This window comes from Ornithodoros turicata, chromosome 3 (genome assembly GCF_037126465.1).
Source record: "Ornithodoros turicata isolate Travis chromosome 3, ASM3712646v1, whole genome shotgun sequence".
Classification (NCBI taxonomy): Eukaryota; Metazoa; Arthropoda; class Arachnida; order Ixodida; family Argasidae; genus Ornithodoros; species Ornithodoros turicata.
Genome location: NC_088203.1, coordinates 6,784 through 34,359, shown reverse-complemented (window position 1 = coordinate 34,359; position 27,576 = coordinate 6,784). Strand labels below are relative to the sequence as shown.

Sequence of the window (27,576 nt, the reverse complement as noted above, 5' to 3'; positions counted from 1 at the left end):
CTTGAATCGTGCCTTGAATTATACTTCTGTATATGTGGGTGCCACTACAATCCACCTATCCATCCATCCATATGTCGCTACAGATTTTCCTATGGCACACCTGCCAATACTTTCTTAACATGTTATTTAATCTGTTTAATAGTAAAAATATGAACACGAGAGTATGGTGGTCCCACGATGACGAGACAAACAAAACATATGAAAGGATGGCTAAGACGAAACCGAAAGGATTTTATATTACATTCTTGACGTCCTTGACGTCACGACGACAGGCATATTGGGTCGCAAAAGTATTGACGTCACACTATTGGAGCATTGCAGTTTGTGATTGGTTTACATCCGACACACCTCCTTCTGTATTTTTCTATCCTTATTCTGGTAACCTTGGGCCTTGGGTTGGCTTGCCACTGGCACTGGACTCGCCATGGTGTTTCTGTAAGCTCCTGAAATTGTGGCTTAGTTACAGGAAACATCATTATCAGTTCCTGAATTGTGCATTGGATGTTTCATTACCACGGTACTACACTACAAGATTTCTAAGTGAGTCAAGTAAGGACGTATACCCCCAACCCTATATGACGTGTCTCTTTCAGCTGCTACTGGCATTTTCGGATATACATGTTCGTATGAATGCATACATACGTCTACTGCGTTTACTTCAGAAGCATATAGTACACATACCCTGCGAGTATTGGGGAACGCTTAATAGTTGCCTAATTTTTTCATTAGCTGTTCTATTTCGTTTTTCCTTATTGCTTCATAACCGCAAACGAAACGAAACATAAACTCAGTAGTCTCGATTTTGATTTGTGTTAGTATTCAAATGAGCACAGAAACGACGGTCTTTACGCGGGCTCTGTATTGCCACATGAAATGCGTTGCCCTTTTTTTTTCTGTTCTAAGGAACTTTTCTATTTTTCCAGCGAGCGCCTTTTCTCTACACAGAGCTTTTGAGCAGATTGTCACAAGCACGGTTAAGCTACGCATAGGTGAGATTTGTTTGATGTATGGAATTCAAAGAAAACGTCGTTTGTATGTTTAATACGTTATTGTGAGGATTTCCTGATGGAAATGAGTTTGAAGAAAGTTAATAGGAAACAAAAGGTATCCTGGCACGCGTGTGATCCTATGGTCAAACAGAAGTGTCAGCATACATGCATGAGCCCCCTGGCTTTCTAGCTAGAAGAATCCTGTAACATTGGAATTGAACTGTGTCCTGGGGTGCACCAACAATCCATCCATCCAAATATCCATCCAGTTTGAGCTATGTTGACTATTACTCAGTCTGCAACTTCAACTAGAGCCCTGCACGGGCTGACTTTTCTGGGCCCGGCCCAATGGCCCCGTGAATAGAGCCTGGCCCGGTGACTTAGCGCGTAGATTTTGGCCTAGCATTTCCAGATGTGACGTACGCGTTTGTAGCGCTTATCACACAAATTTATGGGGGATTCGGGTGGTCATTTCGTAGTAACTTTTTTTGCCAGATCTCGAGCAGTCATGTTCGCTTGGTCAAAATGAAGCAATCTCGCATGTTCGCGTGGCGCTTTTCGAGCGCTCGGAATTTGCCAGCTAGCACTTTTTTTGCCCAGTCTCAAAAAGATCAAGCCGCAGATTGCTCAACTGTATCCGGTGTCATCACATCCGCACTGCAACGATGGCGAGTGCCCTCATTGGCCCGCATGTTGAAATCACGTGGTTTAGCAGATGACAGAACTCGAAGACGGGCGACCGCGACGCCCCTAGCGTGATCCAAGTACCTAAAACCGCTAGATTCCTAGCAATCATGTTCGGGTGGCAACGGTCACGTGATCCAGCTTGGTCGCCGACCTAGCAATTTCCGAGCGCTCGGCCGTGTTGCTACGAAATGACCACCCGAATTCGCTATTATAAGTAAATTTGTAGGAAGAAAAGACACGGCCACAGACATACAAGAACTGTCGGTTTGACACCACAACAACACGAGACCAAATTAAATCCAGGACGCACACGGGCAAGCGTGTTACCGTTACAAGAACTGTCGGTTTGACACCACAACAACACGAGACCAAATTAAATCCAGGATGCACACGGTACCGTTACACTACCAAGTTTTTGTGGATGTAGAGGATGCCGGCGACAAACTCCTCCCAATCCTTACCCCTCTCGCCAAGCTTTGCGAACGTGTTTTTGTGTAATACGTGAGGAGTCAGGAGCAATATAAAGTGGCTTTGAGAATGTTAAAGAGGGTCGAATCATGCGCATAATGCAGTGTTCCTTGCTTGTTTTTGCAAATACGATGCACAGGAATGACGCAAGCACATGATGATATGAACTAATAGTCCTCCCAGGGTGTCGAACCGAAACGTTTTTCGTTCCGGTTCTATCATAAACTGTCCGGTACCGGTTCTGCTCCGGAGCAAAAAAATAAGCGGCCCGCCACGCTGGCGTCTTTTGTCGGTCCGGCCCTGCCCGCGATGTTTGCGTATTTTGTCGGCCCCGGCCTGGCCCGAAGCACACAGCCAATAACAAGCTTGGCCCAGCCCACGGGTCGGGGGCCCGGGCCCGTGCAGGGCTCTAACTTCAACTACTGTGTTCAGTGTTACTTCTAATGCTGTTTATTGCCATGTTGGGATTACACTATGTTAGTGATCCACAAATATTTAGTTCTGCTGCAATGGTGATGGATTGTTCAAACCCACACAAAGTTAATGCTGTGCATTTCATGCAGGTTTCTGTTATGTCTGTTTGATCCAGCTAGCCCAGATTTCTAGATGGAAATTAGCTGCAGGTCCGCAAGGTGATTCCATATGAACTTGTTGAACATATACTGTATAAGTAGTAATTTTTGTGAGGAACTAATTTTTGCAAAATTCGTGAGCTCTTCTTTTTTTTCCGAATTTAAAGTTCCGCGAAATATTCTAACCAATGACAGAAAAATATGCGAACGAAATATGTAATAAGTTCAACCCATAACGCAGAGGAAACTTATGTATGCGGTTTCTTACGCTATTGCATGCACTGCGTTTCCTTACACAGTGTTCCGTTCTTCCCCGCTGCAAGTGGAGAGAGTCCCGCCTTCACGAATCCCACGTGGATGTCGCAATCCCTTTATTCCAGTTCTTCGTAATCCTAGATCATCCAGCAAGCATGTATGGGTTTAAGCAAGCTGCCACGCTGATCGGTCTTTGTAAAAGGCGGTGATGAGAATGATGGGAGACGGGGCAATTCGGTAATGACCCGGATGCCAGCCGTGTAAGGACCCCCTAATCGCAGCCTTCTCAGTCAGCAGGGCTCAGAAGGAAGACAAATGCAACAGGTTATTGCACAGTTGTGGTACCTTTTGTTAATTTTTTCCCAGATGTTCGAGGTGGAGGGCCCCTAAGATGCCTGACCCAAACAAACCCCCTTTGCGAACTCTCTTTTTCAATAAATAATCCTTTAATCCTCATGGAAATCACTTATAGCCTGTCATAATTTCTACACAGTACAATATCTGCGCTTCTGCAAAATAAAGACAGAAAATAGAACATAGTAAATGGTCTTCAAATGTGATGAGTACCCCAACATTATGGCAGAAGCTGACTCCCCTGTTGAAATCACCATTTTTTAAAAATTTGACTTGGCATCAATGGCACCAGTAAGATGACACAAATTAATTAGTATTTTTTAAAGCAGTGATATAATAAATGAATTATCTACTGTATGTCACAATTTATTGTATAATGATAATATTTTATTTTCTCAACATATGTTTATAATGCAATAACGCCTGCTTAAGCCAATTGGCTTGTTTTCAGGTTGCAGACAACAGCTCCACACTTCACTAATTTTTGCCAGATTCTTGCATAACTAAAGACATTTCAGACCACTACTGACTAGTCTATAGTACAACAAACTAATCTGCTATTAACATACAAACTAACTAGTAACATAATACACAAATAAACTGCTACTAATAACTTAACCTGCTACTACTACCGCTACTAATAACATAATTCACAAACAATTGAAAACTTGCAAAAACGGATGATTGCGAACATAAATTTTAAGGCTAGGAGCGTCATAACGAGTTCAACAGTCACGTTTTTTTTTTTTCATGTTTCGCACAGATTTCAATGCTTTTAGTTGAACAGATACTTGGTTAAACTCCCAGGGAGCAATATAATTCCTATTACACTTCCAGTATTCTGTTTTAAAAAAGGTGATTTTATATTGTGTACCAGATCTTAACATACCATATCTTAAAGGTGTTGTGACAGTTGGTTTCCAGCTTTCCCAGATAAATACGAAAAACTATTCTATCACTCGACATCATCCCATATTCAAGTTTTGAGGTCCATGACGTGAGCAGGTACAGAGAAAAACGGCCCCGAAGACGTTACGTTTGGTTACGTCACATAGTAGCAGCGAGGGAAGACGCGTGTCTCCCAAGCCAAATGGGGGAGAGAGGTCCTTGAGGTCACACCGTGGGCCGTCGTTTTGTGGCTGCGCCTATTTTCTGAACCAATCTAGCGAGAGGAAAAATTCTTTTTTCCACGGTGTTCTCATAATGAGTACAATGCATATATATTATGCTTCAACACATCAGAGAAAGTGTCGCAACACCTTTGAATTCGGTTGAAAAGTGATGTTTGCATAAAATCAGGGTTGTCCCTGGAAAATTTTAAGAGGTGGACATCTGCCGACGAAGGGGGGGGGGGGCACGGGGATTACGCATGGTCTTGCCAGTTGAAATATTTATTGCCACACTCGCAGTATGGTTTGACTTCCAATCTCTTAGTTTTTTTTAACTTGGCCCACTTCTCCGCCACCTTGTCGTATGGGAAGTGTTTCACATTGTCTTGCAATTGAAACCATACCTCCCACCACACGAGGGAGAACGCAAATGCCATACAAAAGGGAGAGAGCGAAAGGCGAGCCCACATGACTTATTTAACCCCTCACTTGTCAGCTGTGTCTCGTGAGTCGTGTCTTTTGGTTCGGTGGTTCGGTGCTAGTTGCACTTCGTTTTTCCACGTGCCTTTCATGATGGTCCCAAAGAGTGTTTACTATTCTGCCGCATTCGAATGGAAAGTGATTGGAGCAGCTGAAACCACTAACAACAATGTTCAAGCTGGGCAGCGTTTTGGAGTTTCCGAGGCAAACGTACGAAGACGACTTGGATAACGGATAGAAATCTTCAACTGTTCCAGCATGAGGAATACCTTCGGTGGGCCAAAGAGTGGACAGCAAGCTAACATCGAGAAGGAGCTAACTCCTACTGGACGTCTGAAGCGTGCCTCTCTGAGCCAAGTAGTCACATGAATTTTGGACATGTGGAGGGCAATCCCTGAGAACATCTTAGCACCTGTAGTGCAAGAAATCTCGAATGCGATGGATGGGACTGAAGACGACTTGCTGTAGGATGACTCAGACAAGGATAACAGCGGTGATTCCGACATAGATGAAACTTGAGTGTTGTCTTTTTTTTCTTATTTTTTGTGATCATTTTTAGGGTGGTCGTCTTGCAATCGGCGTCATCTTTCATTCGAGCAACCAAGGCAGACGATAGCGTAAAACGATAGACATGGTGGGAAGGGCCCCCATCCTCCTTCACCGGACCTGGTCTCCGTGCGGGCACGCGCCGAAGGCGCAATATCACCGGCAATGTCAGTATGACCGACGTCTGGTGGGAAACATGACAGAAAGCAGTGGTGGGCGGGTCAGCGCCAGAGATGGGTGATCAGACTGAGTGGTGTGTGCCAGGTCCACTGCTGCCCAAGCCCAGCGTGGGGAGAACCCTGCATAAAATATTATATTTATATAAACCGCTAAACTTTAATATTTCCGACTTTCTCTCTATGTATCGTATATTCTGAGCTTTCTTATTGTAACTGTGGGAAGGGACAATGTATGCATCAGCATATGTTATATTATACAGTAAGATGGGTAGGTCATACCAGAGTTCAAATTTTTGTGAAAACTTGGCTCTCCTCCATTCACACTGACCCCCATGCGCAGTATTGGCCATTATGAATGGCGCAGTAAGGCCATTCCCTTATGAAACCAGCAGTGGTGCTACAACTTCTAAAACAAGCAAGGAAATTCCATTCATTGAATGTTTTCATGATGCATTTTATCTTCTCCTGTATATCCCATTCCTTCCTATGCTCTTTCAGTATTAGATCTGCGCACAGGGCTTGGAACTATGCTGCATTAATTAGGATGAAAACACAGCATTTTATCTTCACTATTGCCTCAAAGCCTTCAGGCGTGTCGTAAGCTCCTCATCACAGGGTGGGGTGGGTGGCAAGCTGAAGTTCGGGGGACTGGCACATCAAGAATGTTCCATATCCAAAAGTAACAAATGAATAAAAGAAAGTCTGAAAAATAAAAACTAGATGCAGTGCAGATTTTCCTGAAACATGCCTTGCCTGAAACAGCTTTGCCTTGAACAATTTTAAGATCTTTGCAGGTTGGTAATCCATTTAAAAGTGATATAACCCTAGTGCAAGGTAAAAATGAACAAAGGACAGAACAAGTTAAGACATATGATGACTGCACGGATGAGTGCATTTCAGTGCAGTGGTCATGTGCCTTTTACGTGTTCTGTCCTTTGTCCTTTTTTACCCAGTACTGGGTATTTATCGCTTTTTGAAGTTACCTTAAAGTGACCTTACTGCATTCATTCAGGCAATGGCCAGACTTTAGCTCTGATTCACATGATCTGAATGAGATATAGCTCTCTTGAGGTTTGGAATGCATTTTGTGCCTCAGGGGTAGTGATGCTAGTAAATGTATTCATGCCAAGTAACAAATTCTTCTCAATTAAAAAATGTTACCTCCTGTACTAATCAAGATTCATGCTGGTAAACATGCAAATAATGTAAGAATAACTTATTAGAGTGGTTGTCCTACTTTGTCCGACGTCCCCCTTGGTAGCCTAAACTAGTAATGTCACACCAACTACCCCAACTTAGCACTTTGGTGACTTGTTAGAGACTGTCAGGCACCCTATCTGATCTCCGAACTCTATGCCTAGCAGGGGGTCCTCCACAGCCTGAGCCCACTGGCCTTGCCCCCACCCTCCGATGCCCTCTGCAAGCCCCGTTTAAACAATACCTTAATATTGTGTTTGTCAGTGCACTCATTCTTGACTTTCACACATTTTGTCACTTCTTTTTGTTATCAACTCAAACAGCACAACAGACAGGCAATGGCCCACTTTGGATTGCTGCTTGACATCGACGGTGTCATTGTGCGTGGTCGAAAAGTAATATCGCACGCTGTAACAGCCTTCCAGAAGTTGGTAGACCGTCATGGAAGATTCCGTGTTCCCACAGTGTTTGTCACTAATGCAGGCAACTCTCGCAGACAAGATAAGGCCCTCCAGCTGTCACAGTGGCTGGGCATTAAGGTGACCCTCTCTCTGGCAGACACTCATTGATTATGGTTACACACCTGCATTATAACCAAGGTGATCCTCTTCCAGATAAGTGAACATCAGGTTGTGATGTCGCATAGCCCACTCCGTATGTTTCAGCAGTTTCACGACAAGCATTGCTTGATATCTGGACAAGGCCCAATTGTGGACATAGCGCACGGGTTAGTGACAAGAGGGAGTTGTAATTGTTTGTAAGTGGTTTTTCCTTGCAGCCTAGGTTTTCTGAAGGTATCAACGATAGACAACTTGCGGGCTCATTTTCCTCTCTTAGATGCTGTTGATCATAAAAGACGACAAACTGAGGTAAGAACTGTCTGTATATAAAGCGGCAATACATGTTTCATTAAACCAGTAAGAAAACTGAGTCATTTTTATGGTGCTTACAAATGCCTTGTCTTTGTAGCCATCTCCATATGAAAGGTTCTTTCCAAAAGTAGAAGGTAAAAAATAAAAGAAGAAAGTGGACATGTTCTAAAAGTAGTACTTCTTTACCTACAGCCGTTGTTTTATTTGGCGAGCCCGTCAGGTGGGAAACCAGCCTCCAGCTCATCATTGATGTCTTGATGACCAGTGGACAGCCATGGGCAGCACCTCAACTTGTTTCACATCCTCATATTCCTGTCCTAGCATGTAACATGGATCTACAGTGGATGGCGGAGGCTTGCCTACCAAGGTAGGCTTCGAGCACATAGGGATTTCATTGTCATAGTACAAGTCGTTCTTGGCAAGTAACTTGGTTGCAAGCATGGAGAAAGCATTCATGCTAGCAAAACCTGGAGACGAGGGACAAGGAGTGACATACACGCACAATGTCTCAAACACAGCTTTAGAGTTTATTTTCACAACATCATACTCAAACCACACAGAGACAAAAAAGGGGTCACACATTTCCCACAACCCAGGGTTATGAGGTTAATTTTTGCATCTTTAGCGAGCCCGACGTCCTTTCTTCACATGGGAATCAGTCTGGCCTACACAGTTCCGATTGTTTCCAGCAGATTGCGCTTGGGAAGTAACCTGTTCGATGTCTCCATATTCTGTACCAGCATTGTGATAGTGCGAGTAAACGAAATCACTCATCAATGATGCACACTCGTTACGCTCTGCTCCTGCTTTTGGTATACAAACCACTTTGCAGGTTCGCATAGGGTTGCCACAAGGCCGGTATTATACTTGCACGGCCAGTTATTTGCTCGCTCTGCCGGTTGCCGGTAGGAAGGTGATACCGGCAGCTTTTTGCCGGTATTTGTGGCTCAAGACCATTCATATGGGCTTTTGCGGGGTTTCCCCTTCAACATTCCACTACAGCTTGAATAAATCTGGAGCATAGACCCAACTCCGCAAGTCACAAGTTCTTTCCTTAGTTATTCATTATTATTATTATTACACACAGGAACATATGATTCCTCGTATTATCTTGAGCTCTTTCTCTCTCTCTCTCATTTTCTGTGTGTGCTGTCCCACCCCTCACCCACTTCCCTTTCCCGTGAGCCTTTCCTCCTTTCTCTCTATTCCACCTCCTCTCCCTCAGCCAGTATTTTCCACTACGAAAGGTGACAACCCTAGATTAGCATGATGGCGAGCTGGATGTGTCAGCATCAAATGGTTGGCATAAAATCCCAACGCGTCTCTATTGCTATTGTGCAATTTCACTACACATGATCTTTTGCAGCTGCCTCTGTCTTGTCCACAATGTTGACGTGAAAGTGCACTACGATGCTACTACAGTCAACCCTCGATTTATGAACACCCTTGGTTCTCCGAAAAATTGTTCATAAATCAAGGGATTCATAAGTCGAAAATTCCATTGAGTACTATCGAGCAGATGAAACGGTATTTGTGAGTTGGGATTGTGTTTATAATGCAATATATTGTGTAATTTTGCTTTTGACCATACCTGTATCAATCCTACAAAGAAACGTTAGCGCATTCGCACTCTGGTTATTATGCATTGCTAAACTGTTTAGGGTCTGTGTAAGGCCTGCTCGCTCCTTTCGGGCTCGCGAATCTTCCATTTCGAGACCACGAGGAAAAGTGATAGCTGCGGCCCTCATTGACACCGTATATTCTTCCCAGACATTCCGTTCACTGAACGGGTGAGCCACCCTTGTACACTTCGCACGACAGCTGACGCAGTCGAGGACCATGTCAATGGTATGCTCTGAAGTTCTTCTGACCCCATAGTGTTGCTGCTGGTCTGCGTTTATTAACCTCTGGGTGAATGCGGACACCTTATTCATGAACTGAGGTCAGGAACACTTGGTCGCCCTAATGCATCCCCGGAAAAACCGTTTGGTGTTTGGATTTTTGAGGGTTTAAAAGCCCAGTGTGCAATATCTGGAAAAAGTTTCGTCCGTTACGGCATCATTCATAAGACCACAAAATCATCCCTGTGAAGATTTATGTTGACCTCGGAACGATCCATTCATAAATTGAGGGCAAAAATGCTGGGCAACGCCTAGTTGGTTCCCAGAAATCTCATTCATTATTTGGATATCAGGGTTCATGAAATGAAGGGAAAATGCATGTAAAAAGTTTGGTTCCTCCTGCTTCTGTTCATAAAACGACGGAATTTATAAATTGAAGTTTCATAAATCGAGGTTTGACTGTATACCAGTCCTTCCACATGAAGCGATCCAGTCGCGTAGATCGTCCACCTTGGATCTTTTAATTTTGTTTTTACTGGTTGACACTGTAGAGAAACCATCGCCCACAAAATATTTTTGGTGAATTCAGAGGCATTTTCATGTTAGGTAACGCTAGACACGTGGGATTCGCCTAAAAGTGAGGTGCATTTGACTGCTTCTCCTGGAGAAACGGCTAAAGGTATTTTAGGTTTGTAAATGTCAGAGTTGTCGAAAGGATTGGTTGTTCATTCTGTATGAAGAAATTCTCATGTTCATGTGCCTTTTGTACCATACTATAGGCCTAGAAATCCACATTTTTGTGATATGTTTTGTATCTCTTACTGAGTCACTGCCTGAACATATGGGCATAAAATTTGGTAGACATGGAGCTATTCATTTGGTGAATGTGTGGAAAAAAAAATATCAGGATATATAATAAAAAAAAAAAAAGAAAGCATGGTAAATTATGCAGAATTTGATTTGTTCGCTGTATTGCTAGCTGAAAAAATTTGTGGCCAACACGATACAAGCATTTTGTCAACGCTAAAATGATAGTGACGTTGTCCACTTCAACATATAAAAAAATTGGGAGGGTACTTTTTCTTGTTTTTTAGCAATGGTTTTTTTGGAAGTGACACAGATGCTACAGGAGAGCGCAGTGCTAGTGTATGTTGTTGCCCTGCTACAAGGAATAAATATACAGCAGCACATGATTAAAAATACACTTTGAGTGAAGCATTACCGGACGAGGAGGAGTGGCAACTTTACTATTTTTACTGAGCAACTGTACCTGTAACATAGTTACTTTTTTCATGTAGTAACTGTAGCTTAGCTACTTTTTAAAGTAACTTTTCCCAAGACTGGTATAAATTGTTCTCCTTCAGGTTTGGCCATGGCGCCTTTCTTCTTTGCTTAGAAAACCTCTACAAGGTAAATCTTAGAATACAGTGTTTTGACTCATTGTCATAGTGAGCATCCCTCGCAGAAAATAACCGGCAAAGACATGATCTACACTGCACTAATTGGCAAGCCGAGCGAGGTTACTTATCTGCATGCAGAATCCTGCGTTCAAGAAGAGGCCCAGCGTCTTGGCATCAAACATCCTGTCAGGCACCTTTTTGCAATCGGGTAAGGCACAAGTAAATGACACTGACATGCATCTTGACTAGCAGGGTTCTTTCAGGGACAATATTAATACGGATATCTATGGAGCAAACCTCTACAACCGTTACCTGCAACGGCGCCGCAAAGCAGACGCCACAAAAGCCATCCTGGCGGCCGGCTCCAACGCCTTGCAACAGGCGCTCAAGTCGGACGCCAACAAGTGTGCCACGTCGATTCCAGAGGTTAGGCCTTAGAAGCTGTGTTATTTAAGTTCATCCATCTAGAGTTAAAAGATATTGCACAATATTGTGTTTCCACTTCACTTCTGGGGGCTATCGCATCCATCACACTCAATTCCAAAACTGTAGTGCCATTTTGCTCCACGTTCATCACTGATTATAACGCTGAAAATCAGACTTGAATTGGTGGCGTTGTTCCTGTGAAGTTTGATGTAACATATGGCAAGAGCAGACGACGCATATTGTGAGTATTCCGGGATTCCCTTTCTGGAAACGTCACCTGGAAAAGGCTAGCCTTGGTAGCGTTGGCCACCAATCGGCAGTTGGGCGGGTAAACCAGAATATTAGAGGAAGGCGTCTGCTCTGTGATCGGCTTGCGGAATGGTCTTTCTGGTTAGTGTCGGGTGTGTTCGTGCAACCAGGGGAATAACACTGCGTTCCGCGCAACATGGTCACGTTAGAACTCACACTGTTGAGCGAAAGTAGGCGTATTTACCAAGGTTATTTTTCACTTTGTATACTGCGATGTGAACACCAAGCAGACAATCTCGGAGAAAATCGCCTGCGCTGCGCTTCCATTTGTATGCTTGGCTTCCGTCATTGTGGTGTTAGCTGCAGAGGGAGTGCAAATCTTTAAAACTTGTTTATTTAATATATAAGCAGAATTTGGAACAGAAACTTGACCAAGTTGACTGTGAACCGGTGACAAACATTACCGTATCCGTCTCATACATACGTTCGCAGATGCGATAGTCCCTTTAACTAGGGCATTTGAACTATTCCTATGATCTGAAGCTGCCCGGGATCTCACTTTCCTTTATCTGAGTAGGGCATTGCAATAACGACTCCAATAACTTTTGTCACTTTTGCTCTTGGTAGTTGTTAAAAAACCCGTATTGAAACCCATATCACTTGGCTACTGCTATGTATTCTCATATGCTTAGCAGTACGTATATGTATGTATGTATATATATATATATATGTGCAAATATAAAAACGAGCGAATGCTCCATGGCTGCACGTGAGGCATATGTTTACAATTCAAGCGTGCCACCATCTCAGCTGTGGCCGTCCACAGCTGGGATTGTGGCAGGCTTGAATTGTAAACATATATATATATATATCTGTATATCAATAAGAAAATTTAGGCTTTGGGGGAGCTGGGAAAAACCCTGCCTCTATTAGATTCAAAGAAGGGTAACTGAGGTATTTTTGTTAGTTTCCTTGTTCGTTGCTCTGGTATTTTAAATTCTGTTTCTGATACCAGCCTTACAATTTCCTTTCCATTACCATTTCTGGTAATGAAACAGCTCTTATAGAGTTGCATGTGCACACCACTGTCGAGTCTCTGGATGTTGCTTAAGCACTGCTATAGTCTACATAGCGCGTTCACACAACTACAAGTAATTTGACTTCTAAATGACATTGTGCATATTCCGGAAAATCTGTAGAAACATGTCTGCATCCTGCATAATGTGCTGCTCACTTTCAGAATCCAGCATGTCTGCATGGGCAATGTGAATTTGAGCATATACAGAAGGTTTCTTTGTGCACTTGCACATGTGTTGTTACCTGTTCAACATCATTATAACAATGTCAGCCAAGGGATTTATGCAGTGGGGGAATGTGGACCTTTTCTTTTTTTGGTGGGTTACAAGGAGCTTCATGAGATGATAAGCAGAGGGGCAATGTCAGAATTCTGTCAACCATCATCGTTAGGCAGTGGTGAACCGATGGGCTGAGCACTAAAGCGAAACGGCAGGAGTCAACTGCGAGGAAATGGGCATATGGTGTCATCTATATAAGGTCGACTATATCTCGGGAGTTGGAGCCCTGTAATTACACACGTCGTGTGTAGGAAGCATTGAGTCCAGCCCACATCACAATATGTGCGAAAATCATTTACAGAAAGAAATATATGCATGTCAAATCGTATAAACCAGGGGTGTCGAACTCATTCGTGCCCGTTGGCTGCATTGAGCCATGGAGGAACTACGCGAGTCCCACACGCTGGCTTTGGGGTAGCCTGTTTCTGATATAGATGACACAACACAGAACCTAAGACGATATAAAACATATACGAGGGTGGTTCCGTAAGTGTCCGGCCCGAGGTAGAAAATATATCCTTGCGCCAGAAAACTCCAAACTCCAAACTCCAAACTCCGAGGTAGAAAATGCGCGTGAATTTGAAAATGCGATTAAGGACGCGTGGCGCCATCTGTTGGAGGGCCGGAGCACCGCCCTCAACCCTCTCCATGCTTTTGTCGGTTGGTGAGTGGCATTTCAAACAGCCAGGGTGCACTCTTCAGTTAAAATGGAAAAAATCGAGTACCACGCTGTGATAAAATTCTTGACAAAAGAGGGACTTTTGCCTAAAGAAATTAAAGCGCGACTGGACAACGTGTTCAGGGAAGCTTCTCCGTCGTACACAACGGTAAAAGACTGGGCTAAGCAGTTTCAACTGGAGCGAGCGTCCATTGAAGATGATCCACGCGATGGTCGTCCAGTGGAAGTGGTGACACAAGAAAATTTGTCTCTTGTCGAGGAGGAAGTGCTGAGCGACAGGAGTCTGAAGGTGAAGAAAATCTCAGAAAGGCTGGGGCTTTCCAAAAGAACCATTTTTCGCATCATCGGCGATGGCCTTCACATGAAAAAGGTCAGTTCTAGATGGGTGCCACGACTTCTGTCGTCAGTTCAAAAGCAACAGCGCGTCGTCTGTGCCAGAGTTTTTGGAGCTCTGTCAAGAGAACGAAGAAGAAATATTGAAGTCAATTGTCACAGGGGATGAGACTATGGTGCTCTACTATGATCCCCTTTCGAAAACGGAGTCGATGGAATCGCACAAACCAGGAGAAGCACCCCCAAGAAAAGCCAAGGTCACACAATCCACAAAAAAGATCATGGCAACAATATTTTGGGATTGTCACGGGATCCTCCTCATCGACTTCAAAGAGAGGAACACCACAGTGAATGCGACTTATTATGCTTCACTCCTGCACTGACTGCGAGATGTCATCAAGGAAAAGAGGTGCGGCAGGTTGAGTCGAGGTGTCCTGTTGCTCCAGGACAATGTCCCTGCCCACATGGCTTCTGTTGCCAAGGCTGCACTGAAGGAGTGCGGCTTCGAAGAAATCCTCCACCCACCCTACAGTCGAGACTTGGCACCGAGTGACTACTTCCTGTTCTCAAACTTGAAGACTGATCTCAGAGGACGGAGATTTCAAAATGATAGTGAGGTGCAAGAGGCAGTTTTCCAGCATTTTGCGGACAAAACTTCGGACTATTTTTTCAAGGGTATAAGAATGCTGGTTGAAAGGTGTCAAAAGTGCATCGAAGTTAAGGGTGACTATGTCGAAAAGTGATACACTTGTTTCGTCTCTATGACTATTAAATGTTGGTCGGGCCGGAAACTTATGGAACCACCCTCGTATATATGGGTTACTTAGCATTGCTCAATCAGAGAGCAAGCAATCTTTTTTAGTTGCTGCGTGATGAAGGAATTTGGCGCATTTTGTTTTGGACTATTGTGTCAACATTGTGTGAAACTGATTGTCCAGTTGGTGTCTTAAAGGGACCATGAACTAATTTTTGCGAATCCCGAGTACTCTGCCGGAAATGGTTCTCACGATCACTCATCATCATAAACACATTGACTTTTAATCGTATTCAGTGCACCGGTGGCACAGTTACCATGCAAAAATAGCGGGGCGTGACCGCCTCCCTTCGACGCGGGCTTACGTCATCCAGTCCTCTCAGACAATTGTGGACGACCGGGAGCACACACACCACGGGACCACATAGGCGCATGGTTTCGGTTTGGACAAGAAATGGAGTGTAAGTATATCTGCTGTCGAAATCAGTAGAAAGACGGTCCCTGAATACTCTTTCTGGTCACGAAACTCTGCTCAAAAGTTCGCCTAGCAGGCCCGGCAACACTTGGCAGCGCATCGGTCGTTTGGGGGAGAGATTTTCGTGTCTGCTGGTGCCTGCGCGTATAGCTTGCATAGTGTTTCTGCTTGTATTTGGGACTGTGCACTTGTTCCTTTTTATTTTATTTTTATTTTGTGCTTACCTTTTGCGAGCATAAACAGAGGTTCTTTTTTGAAATATCCTTGAAGTTTGCTACAATCTTTGCATTCCATTCATATGGAAGAATGATCTACACAGATCAAAGAGACTGATTCGAGTGCGTAGCATTTGATGATGACTATATTCTTCATGGATGGGGAGCCGGAACTTGGCAAGAGGTGAATCAAAGTATTTTTTCTTTGCTACAAAACAGCGATGAAATTGCATACGGTAATAAACACAAAATATTTGCTCTCTGCTTTATTGGAGATGTAGTGCAATAGGCGTGATTTGTCGAGCTCCTTCAGGTTGATTGCTGTGTGACATGTGTTGCGTCAAACACTAAGAACCGTAAAATTTTCACAGGATAGATCTTTCAACATGATATCAATAAAATAACATTTCTTAGGTACAACTTGTGGCGAAAGATGTAATGCCAAATCTACTTAGTAAACATAGTTCACTAATACATACTTGTTTGCTAATTTAGATACCCGTTTACTAATTTACATACCCGTTTACTAATTTACATACCCGCTTATATACTTTTTTTTGCTTAATCGGAAGTGGGGAGCGGGAGGGGTGATGTTTTTCTCTTTTAACCTATTTATTTTTATTTTCCTTTCAGATCTGCGATGCGTTAAAAATTTCTGCGGACCATAAACTACATAGTCTAAAGCTTGTTCATGACCATGTATAGTGTTTAAAAAATATAGTTTACTTGTCTTCATCATTAATTTCAAGCGAAAAGCTGACTCAAGAAATTTTCTGCATTTCCCCTTACTTGTCTCTTTCCAGCTCTTATTTCTTTGTCACCAGATACCAGAACAATGTTCACCTTTGGCCTATCCTAAAATTTCCTTCTAAGCTATGAAAGCAGTATCCGCTCCGAAATAAAACTTAATTCCATCATTTTAAATAGTTTGCTTATTGGAACGTCCTGCAACTGATCTGACTGATATGCCGAGGCTATCTACAACGTGTTGATAGTTTTCCTGCTGAATTTGACATCTGAATCTTGTCAGTCAATTTCTATAATTGGAAAGTGCTATTAGGCCATACTTCAGTAAGCAGAAATGCAACCCTGTTAATTTACTAACCCGGTTTGAATTATGTTGGAATGTCATTACTCATGCTGGCCAGTCAATCCAAACTACAAAAACAGTAGAAATACTATGTAGTATCCTTCAGAAAGATTATCACAGAATGATCGTGTGCATTGCCTTTAAAAGGAACGAGCTAGAGCTATTGGTATCTTAAGTAGATACATACATCCCTTCCCAGAATGTGCAAGGTTGGCTATCTACAATATGATATACAGTAAAAGCTCGTTAATTCGAATCCCGCGGGGACGCGAACAAAGTTCGAATTAAACAAAGTTCGAACTAACGAAAGACAAAGAAACAGAGACACGCCCAGCTACGAGTTCATGAGGAACAGTAAAAAAATTTATTTGTGAAATAAATCAGTTATTGACTTTTGTCTTAGACTGTTAAAACATAGCACGGTGAAGCTTTGTTCGCACGTACGTGCCGTAGTGCTTAGTCTTGACCAGAGTTCGAGGTAACTCGTTACTGTAACTAAGTTTCTTTTTTTGGTAACTTGTAACCTAACTCTGTACTTTTGCGCCGTGGTAACTTTCAGAGGAACTCGTTCCTTTATCAGGTAACTTCGCCAAAGTAACTTGAGTAAAGTTTCAAGTTACTTTTAACGCGCTTTTCACTCACGTCCACATATTTTCTTGCTTTCTCTCCGGTTCCTTCATGGCATTTTTTTGCCATAAAACGTGATATTCAATCAATGACAGTATTTTATTCAGGAAGTATGAACCCCTGCCATTGAAATGAAGCTGAATCATTGTGCTCCCACAGGGAGTAAGGTGTAAAGCGATCGAATAGACCTCTACCAGAGAAACGTCATCATGACATTGGTAGACAGACTGAAACCGAAACAAATCAGGAGGAGAGTGCTGGGTTCCACGAACGGACACTTGTTCGCTGCCTCCAATTGAAAAAAAAGTAGGACCGAGGGTCGTGTCCCTTTGAGGGACCATATAGTAATCCTCTAACGCGCGCTCCACCTGCGTAATGCTATTTTGTGTCCGAAGTAACTTGGAAGTAACTCATCCTTTTTTTTAAGTAACTCATTAACTGCGAGTTACATTTCAGGCTGAAGAACTTCGTTATTAACTTAGATACATTTTCCATACGGTAACCTATCTTGTAACGAGTTCTTTTTGACGGGTAACTTCTCAATCTATGGTCTTGACCTTCCTCAAAGCTGAAGAAAAGGTGCACGAAGTTCGGTGCACCTCTATTTTTAACGGCCGCACTGGGAACTCCTCCCATTCCTCATCCGCGTCGCTGCCCACAGGTCCATCCTATGCGGGTTTGTCTCCAATGGAGATCTGCACAATTATCGTCTCGTCCATAAAAGTACTGCAAACCGCTGTGGAACTGTCTACGTCAACGAAGTCTGCGAAGCAAACATCCAAAAAATCTTTGAGCACATCATGCACGGCTTCAGGAACTATATCTTCCGCCTTGAGGTCGGACTCCTGTAGGGTGTTTTCATCCACACTTGCGCAACTTGTGGCAACAAATCCACAGTGGCAAAAACAGTTTGCAATCATTGATGGACTGACCTGTTCTCATGCGCGCACCAGCACATGCAACGCAGTGAGCACTACTGCTGCACTCGATACTTCACTCGTGGACTAATAGCCAACATTGCGCAGTGAAATTATGACAGCAACACAACACAGGCAAGATTCAGAAAAAAGACAAACGGCCTTCCCTAAAGAAGGGTAGAGGAGGATAATAGTATAATGGGATCAGCTATTGTCAACGTTGTGTGCGCCACAGCACCACATCGAAAAACAAAAGTGTATTTCTTCACCAAAAACGATAGAGCCATGCAATTTATAGCAGATGAATCTCCCGGCTCTCATACTGCCAGAGATGACTTTCAGATTATTAAAATACAGGATTTCTGTACTGTTATCCTTGTGCCAGTATATTAAAGTCGAATCGAATCAAAACAGGATTTATATAAGCAGTTCTGAAGTCTTATCTGTCTGCGCCGAAATAGAATCACATCTTAATTTTATCTCTGTCCGAGTTACAACAAACCACTACGGGGAAAACAAGAAAATCACTCATTTGGAAAGTTTCGCCCTCACACAATAACTTCTGAAACCGTCATTGCCTTGCAATATAGCGCTAATTTGCGTGATTGTGTAACAAAATGCATTAAAATGTTTCTCGACCTTCATTGAGAGCCATGAGTGAGTGCAGAATTAAAATTTTCCATGTCAGAAAAAGACAACAGCAAAAGTTGCAATCTATGTAGAAAATCTGCAAATTTACATTCACTGAACTGAAATGTGCTGACTGAATTCATGAACCGGTTTGAGAACTAATTATTTGTACTCTGAATCCGGGGAAACGAAGTTTAAAAAGCAGCCAATCAAATCTTCCCTGGAACATGCAGCGCTATGGAAACGTTGTCTGATCTGCGAGGGTGACTCCCGCTGACCGACGCGATCGCCCCACGTGGGAGCAACTGTCCATAGATGACCTTATCTATTGTATTCGAGCGGAGTTTCCTGACCAGAAAGAGTATTGATGGACCGTTGTAGAAATGAGGTGAAATGCAAATTGTCAGCGATGGAGGAAGAGATTAGAGAGTTTTCGTTTATCATACGCTATCGCTGTAACAGCGTAAGTCGTACTACGCCTAACGTATCGTGTAAACTCTCTATTATGCGATGCACACAACATCTAGGAATCGTTCCGTAGGCAGCTCCCGAAAGGCCACCGACAGAGACATTTTCTGATGAAGAAACTCAGAGAGGAGAATGTGCTCCGACGTGCCGACAATCAGCGACTACCTTACACTTCCGGAAGCTTCTATGTTAGTGATTAGGTACGATCGAAGCTCCAGGTCAAATTAAAACATATTTCATGACGAAGCTTGCTTGCAAATTTTGCAGTTCGCTTGCAAAAGACCGTCGGGCAATCAGCAACATACCCTGTGTTTGATGTCACAGCCAGTTTGACTCGCAGGCGGGTCGTAGTTGCCACCGTTCAGGGCCGTGGTTAAGAAGAGTATTTTCGCTATTTGGATGATTGTCAACTTCATGGTCCACAGGGTAAATGCTTTAGTACAGAGGAACAGATTGAAAATGGTCGTAGGTTTGTTGAATATCCATTTATGGTAAAACGACCAAAAACCTGAGACAAGGAGCACAAAGGAACACACACAAAGCATTCTCAACATGCTAAATACAATCTGTGGTTTAATCGAAGGATCATCCACCTCAAATGTAGAATTTCAGATTGCCGTAAAAAAAATTAAACATAATAACAGAGTCTAATTGTGTGAGTACGCACAATTGTTCTTTAATAATACGCTGTGTACATTTATTAAAACCGATCCTGCAAAGTTTTGGAGGCATATACTTCCTAAACGCAAGAATGTCCCTATGCATAGGCTGGGTGACACTGTCGTGGAGGACCCAGACGCTGTTGCCAATTGCTTTAGTCATGACTTCCACAGCGCTTTTACTCAGGATAATGGAGTACACCCCTGTTTCTACTGTTCAGAGTCGGGCCAAATACAAAACCCTAGCATCTCGTCTGAAGGTGCTCACTCAATCTATTACTATACATCAGTGTAAAGAAAAGATGTTGGCAACATGTCCCTGAGCTTGGGGAAAGGACAAAAACAAACAAAGCCTTGTTAAGGCAAAGACAAGCCTTGTCTTGTGCTGTTCATTTTAGTGATTTGACTTTTGTCCTTCCCCCAAGCTCAGGGACATGTTTCCAACATTAAGTATATGCCAGCTTGCTTGCATTTTACTTCTATGTACAGCGTAAAAAAAAGCTCCGGTTCAGACGGGATACCAAACGAACAATTTCGGTGTTACGAAGACTGGTGGGTTTCTGCCTTCACATGATAATCCGAAAGTCCCTCACAACTGATGCTGTACCAGCAGATTGGACATTGAGTAAGGTTATCCCGATACACAAAAGTGAAGGTCATCTGGTCTTGCTTAATTATCGACTTTGCACTTAATTTAACGTATTAGCACATCGTGCAAAATTATGGAACATCTTCTGCACGGACACATCATTATAGTTATCTCGAATCCAATCACAAATTTGGTGATCAACAAAATGATTTCAGGCGAGCTGTGTCCACAGTTACACAGCTTACATAACTTGTTCACAACCTAGCGCTCACTGTAGACTACAACTCCCGAACTGACATTATCTTTATCAACTTTGCTAATGCGTACGACTCAATATCACATTCGAAATTGCTCTTCAAGCTGAAGCACCTCTTAAGAAATAACATGCTGGTATCATGGATAGAATCATATTTAACAACCTGGAGACCGTACGTTCAACCACGGCCCCTCGATCGCTCTCTCTGCTTCGCTTGGTGCGGCCTGCCGAATGCTCCCCCGCGCCGGTGATCGGAAAATTTCTTATTCCTCACGCATTCTCTGTGAGAACGCTGACCATCTGGGGTCGTCGGCGCTTGCTCGCACCTCGCACGCGTGTTTACACGTGTTGTGTGCGGATATAGATGCGCTTTCGCTTCATTTTCAGTGACATTATGGTTCTGTATTTGAGGACTGAATACATACAGCAGATATAAATTTCTGAAGCTGATCAAACATTTACAGTGATTTCGGTGGTGATTTTCTATAGCGTTTTGTCAGCATGATAGAACTGCCTGCAAGTGAGTTTAAGCTCAATGAGACAGCATGCCGAGCTCGGAAGAGACTTGAGTTAGAGTTGAGTTTCATTGAGGTTTGAGTGTGGCTGCAGCGAAATCTGCTCGAGTGGACACGACAACACATCGGAAGTGGTTGGGTTCAAGGAATTCGCCCTCCAGTCTCCGTTCCTTTTTTTTTTTTTTTCTTGTTGTTGTGGCGAGTGTGATGAAGAAATTGTAATGAAAAAAAAAAAAGGTGAAGAAGCAAAAGTAGGAAGTGGAGTAGGAGGAGGAGGAGCTAGAATGGAACAAGAAGGGCTAGAGGACATGTGGCAACCTAGACGTGGTACCAGACACCATAAGGAAGCTAAGAACAACGAGACACACGTATACGACCGCGAAGAAAACCACAGAGGAGGACCAACAGCGGCACAGACTGTCTGTGTGATGTGATACTGGAATCCTGAGGCTGTCACGTTGGTGAGATTCATTCTTGAATCTGTGTTTCTCAGCATAAACTTTTTTGCACTTCTTTGATTAAAGGTGTTGTACTTCTTGAGTGTGTTTGACTCTTCTCCTTCACTCCGAATAAACCCAGTTTGTGTTTACAGTGACCTCAGCACAGTGTCGTCTCACTAACAACCTTCCCGAACCGCAATCTCCGGGTCTCTTAGTCAGCTGGACTCTCGCCCCTTCTCTCTATCAAAATTGCTTCATCTCTAGCCAAATTCAGCCCACCAACATTTTGCTCTCAGAGCTCATTTGACCTTTTTGGACACAATAGGACTTCGATCCTTATATATTGTGAAGGGGCTCATTATTTCATTCCCCACATCACCACCAATGATGGGGTAGAGTATCGCCTCTGGCGATGAAACTCCCCATTCCTCATCCTAAAGATAAAGTTGTTGTTGTTGAACTGTCTGGGATCCACATACAGTAACTATCTAAACGAAGCTTGAAAGTATTCAAAGGTGATCTGCCAGATTCATCTTCAGGGATTTTTGACTGAGCACCTCTGCATCCTCATTGTGTTGCAGGGCTAGCCTTCCTTGGATAGATCCACTGTTCAAATTTTCCAGACTAAAGCTTCTACACCAATCACTAAGTAACTCACTGCTCTTATCTACCAGATTACTATTTGATAACCGACCTTCCAGGCATAAGCATGACTTTGCCCTTAAGGAATTTCACCCCAGAACTGATATATTTTAACTCCCTTTCTACCCCAAAATGGTTCACGACTGGAACAGCCTGCCGAATGAAATCTTTTCCGTGCAAAACCCATCCGAATTTTACCATAACCTAGGGACTTTCTTGTACAACCACTGCACCTGTAACAGTCCCCAAGTGTAGTGCCAACAGTATGTTCAAATAAATAAAAAGTCCAAGTTCTCTTTTTCTTTTTTTCAAGAATGCCTAAGTAGAGAGAGAGTGAAGAAGCAAACTGGCCAGAAGGCGTAGAATCTCAACATGGTAGTCATAGCAGGTCAGGGGATCATGTCACTTCCGACAGTAAGCAATTAGCCGGCCTCTAGATACATGCTGGCTTAGAGGCTTACCGTGAAGTCAGATCTTGTCACAATGACATATGTGCTCGTTTTGTGAAAGTAAGTACATATATCTAATGGCAAGTTATGATACACTGTGCGAATAAACTACTGATGTTAAAGTGGCACTTCAATTATAGAAATGTATGACAAGAACAAAGTGTGAGGATAAAGGTCGTCAAGTAAGCTGATTTGTCTTTGTCATTGTCGAGCTCAAATTGTTGCTCCAGCGCCCATACTTTTTCATCCCCACTACCTATATTTCGCGAACCTTAGTTCGCAAGAAAGTTTGATCTCGAAATTCGCAAAACTTAGAGACCATGAAAGGATATTTGACAAGCCTACGATAATTTCCATGTTCTTCCTTTGTTGTAGAGCATTCATCCTATGAAATATGAAGTCGAAAATTGTTCAGATAGCGAAAATATTCTATATTAACCATGGCCGTGAGCAGCTGCTGTGACCCGCCTGCGAGGCGAACTGGCAAAGACATCACACACGAAGGGTGTTGCCTATTTGTGGACTGCCTTTTGTGAGCAAATTGCAAAATTTGCAAACAAGCCTCCGAACTTTGCCATGAAATATGTTTTAATTTGACCTGGAGCTAAGATCATATCTAATCGTTGACACAGAATCCTACCAGAAGTGTAATGTAGCCGCTGATTGTCACCATGGTTACCTGAGCACGTTTTCTTCTATGAGCTATTTCTTCATCAGAAAATGTCTCTGTCTGTGGCCTTTTGGGGGTATGGAATGATTCCTAGAAGCTGTGAGCGTCGCATAATCCCCTCTGTCGCTGACAATTTGCGTTTCGCCATATTTCTACTGATTTTGGTGGCAGACATACTACGTTGTTGCTCTCCTAACAGAAACCATGTACCCACGTACTCCCGTGGGCTGTGGTATTCAGGTCATCCACAATCGGTGTTGTACCCACTACCTGATAAAGGTAGCGTAATACCGATACACGCTACCTGAGCAAAAAGTACAGAAATCCCGATATCGTTATACGTTTCTAAAAGTAGTGGAATACCGCTACCGTTACCCTAAAAAGTAACGCAATACTGCATGCGCTACTTTTTAGGAAAGAAAAAATAAGTAACCATACCTAGTAACGAATTCGTTAAGAGGAAAAACAACGCATAACAGTTTTTGGAGCTGACACGTAGGTCTCCTCATTGGTCACCATTTGTACAGATTTACTAGAAGCCGCTTTGGTCGATATCCCGCGTATCTTTTTCTCTTCCTTTAAAGCAAATAAAGCACAGAGCAATCCTACCTCTAAAAGCTCTACAGCTTTGTTACAAAAAGAACTGAGCTTGCCCGGAATGAGAAGTTAGCAAACGTACCTTGACGTGCCTTTTCAAATTGGACGTGAGCTAGGACGACTCATAGCTAGCGGGGACGGCTGCACAGTGCAGTACGGATGACCCCAGTTTGCAGAACACGGAACACCATACACGGAATCTCCAAGAAGGTTTATCCCAAATAGAAAACATGTAGAGTGCCCAGCCTCTTTTTAAGATAACGACCTCCATGCCCTCCTTTCGTGCTTTTTGCCCGGTCTTCGTAGAATGGACCATGACATTGGGCAGTTTATTGAAAGGTAAGCAGAGTGTGAAGGCTTGATGTTAGGTCGTCGATTTGTCGCAAACCCGAGCTCGGAAAGTAGCAAATTTGTAAAGGAAGTAGTTCTTTCATTACCAATTTAAAAAAGTGGCACGATCTCTATTCCGCTACAGAAAAAAGTATCGGATACCGTAGCTCCGCTACTAGTAATGGTGCTATGTACAACACTGTCCACAATTGGTTTAGAGCACTGGACGATGATACATAAATCCGGTTCGAAGGAATGTATCCAGTGGTCACGGCCTGCTGTTTTTGCGTGGTAACTGCTCCTCGGTGCACTGAATAAGGTTAAAAGTCTGTGTGTATGATAGTGAGGGATCATGAGAACAGTTTCCGGAAGAGTACGCGGAATTCGCGAAAATAATTTCATGGTCCCTTTAAGTCATCACAAAAACTTCCACTTTTACAGTATTGCAGATTTTGTGTAACTTCGACCGTTGTTCCTCTTTGCTCTTTATGGTCCAAAAGCGATAAAAACGCGCTCTCAAATAGACATACCCTTCTCCAAGTGAATCCCGTTAAAATGTTTCCATTCCGTCGGTGGATTCGCACGGAAGAGACGTGCAAACGCAGCGATGTTGTGCGCATTCTGGCGATGTTTGGCACCACCTAGCGAAGAAGTGGTTAGCTTTAGACGGAAATATTTTGCATTTGTCCTGTGCACATAAAGTGGAACATTACAAAACATTTTTGTCGAAATCCATGATGGTCAAGTCAACAACCTCAGACGTTTGAACTGGAATCACCCAAAAGGCTTGTGAAGATGAAGCCTCTACTAAAACGATTCTTGCTAAGCTGAAGTGTCCAGGTGAAGGATGTACGCTGAAGATCCCACGTTCTGTTTCTCACGCTGTTGCTCGTGCAGTATTCATGAAGTGCGCTACAGAGAGCAAAGATCACTCATATTCTTGCGTAACATTAATAAGGAGTAGCGAAATTCAATACCGGCTGAGCTTTTTCGTTTGTTTTGGGTATTCGACGAACATGGTATTTGCTTCCGTTGCCGATATCATTACCATTCCTTGATTAGATTCCACTTCCATATGTCGTATTTTTAACGTAACATTTGTCTTTCTGATCCTTGGCTACGACTTAAAGGGACGGTCGCATCAGCTGTAGCCGATTTTGAAACTATGGTGTCATTTCATGCCTTTTTGACCGCTGACCATGGTATGCCATTGTTGATTTTGAGAGTATGCCAAACTTCCCTCTCTGAAAAGAGGCGAAAAGTCTCATTCCCTACACCACGAGTCAGGGCACGGCCTTGTGAAAAGGGGGGGGGGGGGGGTCCGGACGGCACGTTTCTCCTTTGATTGATGCTCTCTCGCTCCTCCTGTTTGTGAGTGACGTCACACTGACCTCATTGACGCCGGACCCTCTGCAGCTGCAGAAGCAGCGCTGATCTGTAACATTTGCTTATTTAATATTTAGGCATTTTCAGACCTTAAAATTAGTCGCATTGATTGTCGCCTGATGGCACTGTGGTAGCTTTTTCATAGATGGGTTTATGGATGCGACCGTCCCTTTAAGAAATGTTATGTAATATTGTGGTGTTACGGTTTGGTGTGCGGTTAAATTAACTACTTGACTTAATCCAGTTTTAAACCGAATTTTTTTTATTTAATGCAATTAATGAAATGATTTGTAATAATTAATAAAATCGTTGCCGGAGTCAGGGGGGTTGGTGTGCTGCATTCTGTGGCTTTCCCCGGCCCCACCCATCTCTTTGATTTTCTCCATCACCATCATTTTAATTCAATTACATTGTTTATTTCCCATCACTGAATGGGAAATAAACAACTTGATTGAATTAATTAAAACTTGAAAATTGTTATGCCCAATTTTTATGTAGACGTCTTGAAGTGAGAAATCGCTTAATCTTTCCTTGGAATGCAGTTTATTTAAATGCACTTAACTATTACCTTTAATCTTGTAGGTTAACACCATTGGCGGCTGTGGTGCCACTAGCTGTAGTTCGATCCTTGTTCACACGGGCGTGTACTGCAAGGAGCTGCATGATGCAGACTGCGACCATACACCACGTGATTTCCTTCCTGCCGAAGTTGGACTGAAAGAACCCACCTACTGTGTAGACAATGTCCTCTCCGCAGTTGAGCTCATCTTTGACCGTGAGGGCTTCTCTTGATGGCTTCCTTCTAGTTTCCCTTTGAACTTGTTAGGATTTTAAAAATTTCCTACACATTGCAAAAAATGCTCTGTTCTGTACATACTAGTTTCCAACTGAAGAGCCTTTTCGTAGCAGTAGCTATGTGTTATAAATTGAAAAATCTTGAAATATACTGTGACATCTTTACTCAAGCCAATACAACAAATTAATAGTCCACAATTCTAATGCAGTGCTTTTGAATTCCTCCTGCAAGAAATTTGTCTTTGATGGTGTGAGGAGATTATTGTATTACTTCTGCTGTAATATGCTAGCCCCGAAAACTGAATATTTGGAGCCATTAGAAAGAGTGTTAGTAGACATTTGATCACATGGTCTTTGGAGTTCCGTATCTGCCATACCTAATAAACAAATAACATTTCAAACCACCTTCATTTTTAGCTTTCCTACAACATGTCCTTGTTTCAATTTCACAAAATGCAGCCCCTAGTCTATCTCTGCATAATCTGATTTAACGAACATATGCTGCTTTATTTGCCTTTTTTTGCCCATTTGTCCTTTTTGCCCTCTTGCCCTAGTCATACAGAATCATTATGCACACATGGCCCTTGATGGTTGTTCAATGTCCTTTACTTTATTTATCAGTTCATGCAGACTTTGCAAGCAGACTTTTTTGGAATTTTCATTTTTTGTCACCCCTTGTTGTTGTTGGGAAAGTATTCTTGGTACAAGCTGCATCTGCATAGTGTGGAAGACGAGAAGTAATGAAGCGACATCCAATGGCATTTCATGCATCCAGTGTTTCTTTCAATTTGTAATAACACTCTCAGCAGCCAAGCTTGTGAATACATATGTACAGCCATAGCCTCCTATATGTAAGATGACATAAACAGTATTTCATGTTTCTACAACCAAATCCTGCTTGGCACCACGGTCGGTGGGGTCCTCGAAAATGGGAAATTTTTAAAACTTTGGAGGACAAAAAATAATAGGATTTGGGACTTTGCGTACGAAGTGCGTGGAGTGAGGCGTACAGAGACAAAGCTCTATCTGTGTCGTTTCTCAACCCCTTTAAAGGAGTACAGAGGGCCATCCAAAATATTTG

General features: G+C 43.0%; 1 protein-coding gene and 1 long non-coding RNA gene across 6 annotated transcripts; both read left to right on the top strand.

Moving 5' to 3' along the window:
* The first annotated feature begins 353 nt into the window (after positions 1 to 353).
* Positions 354 to 26,900, top strand: LOC135387755 (haloacid dehalogenase-like hydrolase domain-containing 5). 4 transcript variants are annotated; one of them, XM_064616853.1, is made up of 11 exons: positions 354 to 540; positions 924 to 989; positions 7,160 to 7,375; positions 7,451 to 7,563; positions 7,615 to 7,705; positions 7,806 to 7,842; positions 7,901 to 8,075; positions 10,914 to 10,959; positions 11,015 to 11,157; positions 11,213 to 11,375; positions 26,283 to 26,900. In XM_064616853.1, the coding sequence occupies exons 3-11, from the start codon at positions 7,175 to 7,177 to the stop codon at positions 26,490 to 26,492; spliced, it is 1,179 nt and encodes a 392-aa protein (XP_064472923.1). In that variant the 5' UTR covers positions 354 to 540; positions 924 to 989; positions 7,160 to 7,174; the 3' UTR covers positions 26,493 to 26,900. The 4 variants fall into 4 exon arrangements, with proteins under 4 accessions (XP_064472923.1, XP_064472924.1, XP_064472926.1 ...); XM_064616854.1 differs by lacking the exon at positions 924 to 989; XM_064616856.1 differs by lacking the exon at positions 924 to 989 and having other exon boundaries at positions 355 to 435.
* Positions 11,387 to 16,173, top strand: LOC135387756 (uncharacterized). 2 transcript variants are annotated; one of them, XR_010421250.1, is made up of 3 exons: positions 11,387 to 13,483; positions 13,540 to 15,206; positions 16,069 to 16,173. It is a non-coding gene; the product is annotated as an uncharacterized LOC135387756 (long non-coding RNA). The 2 variants fall into 2 exon arrangements; XR_010421249.1 differs by having other exon boundaries at positions 11,387 to 15,206.
* Positions 26,901 to 27,576: the final 676 nt, after the last annotated feature.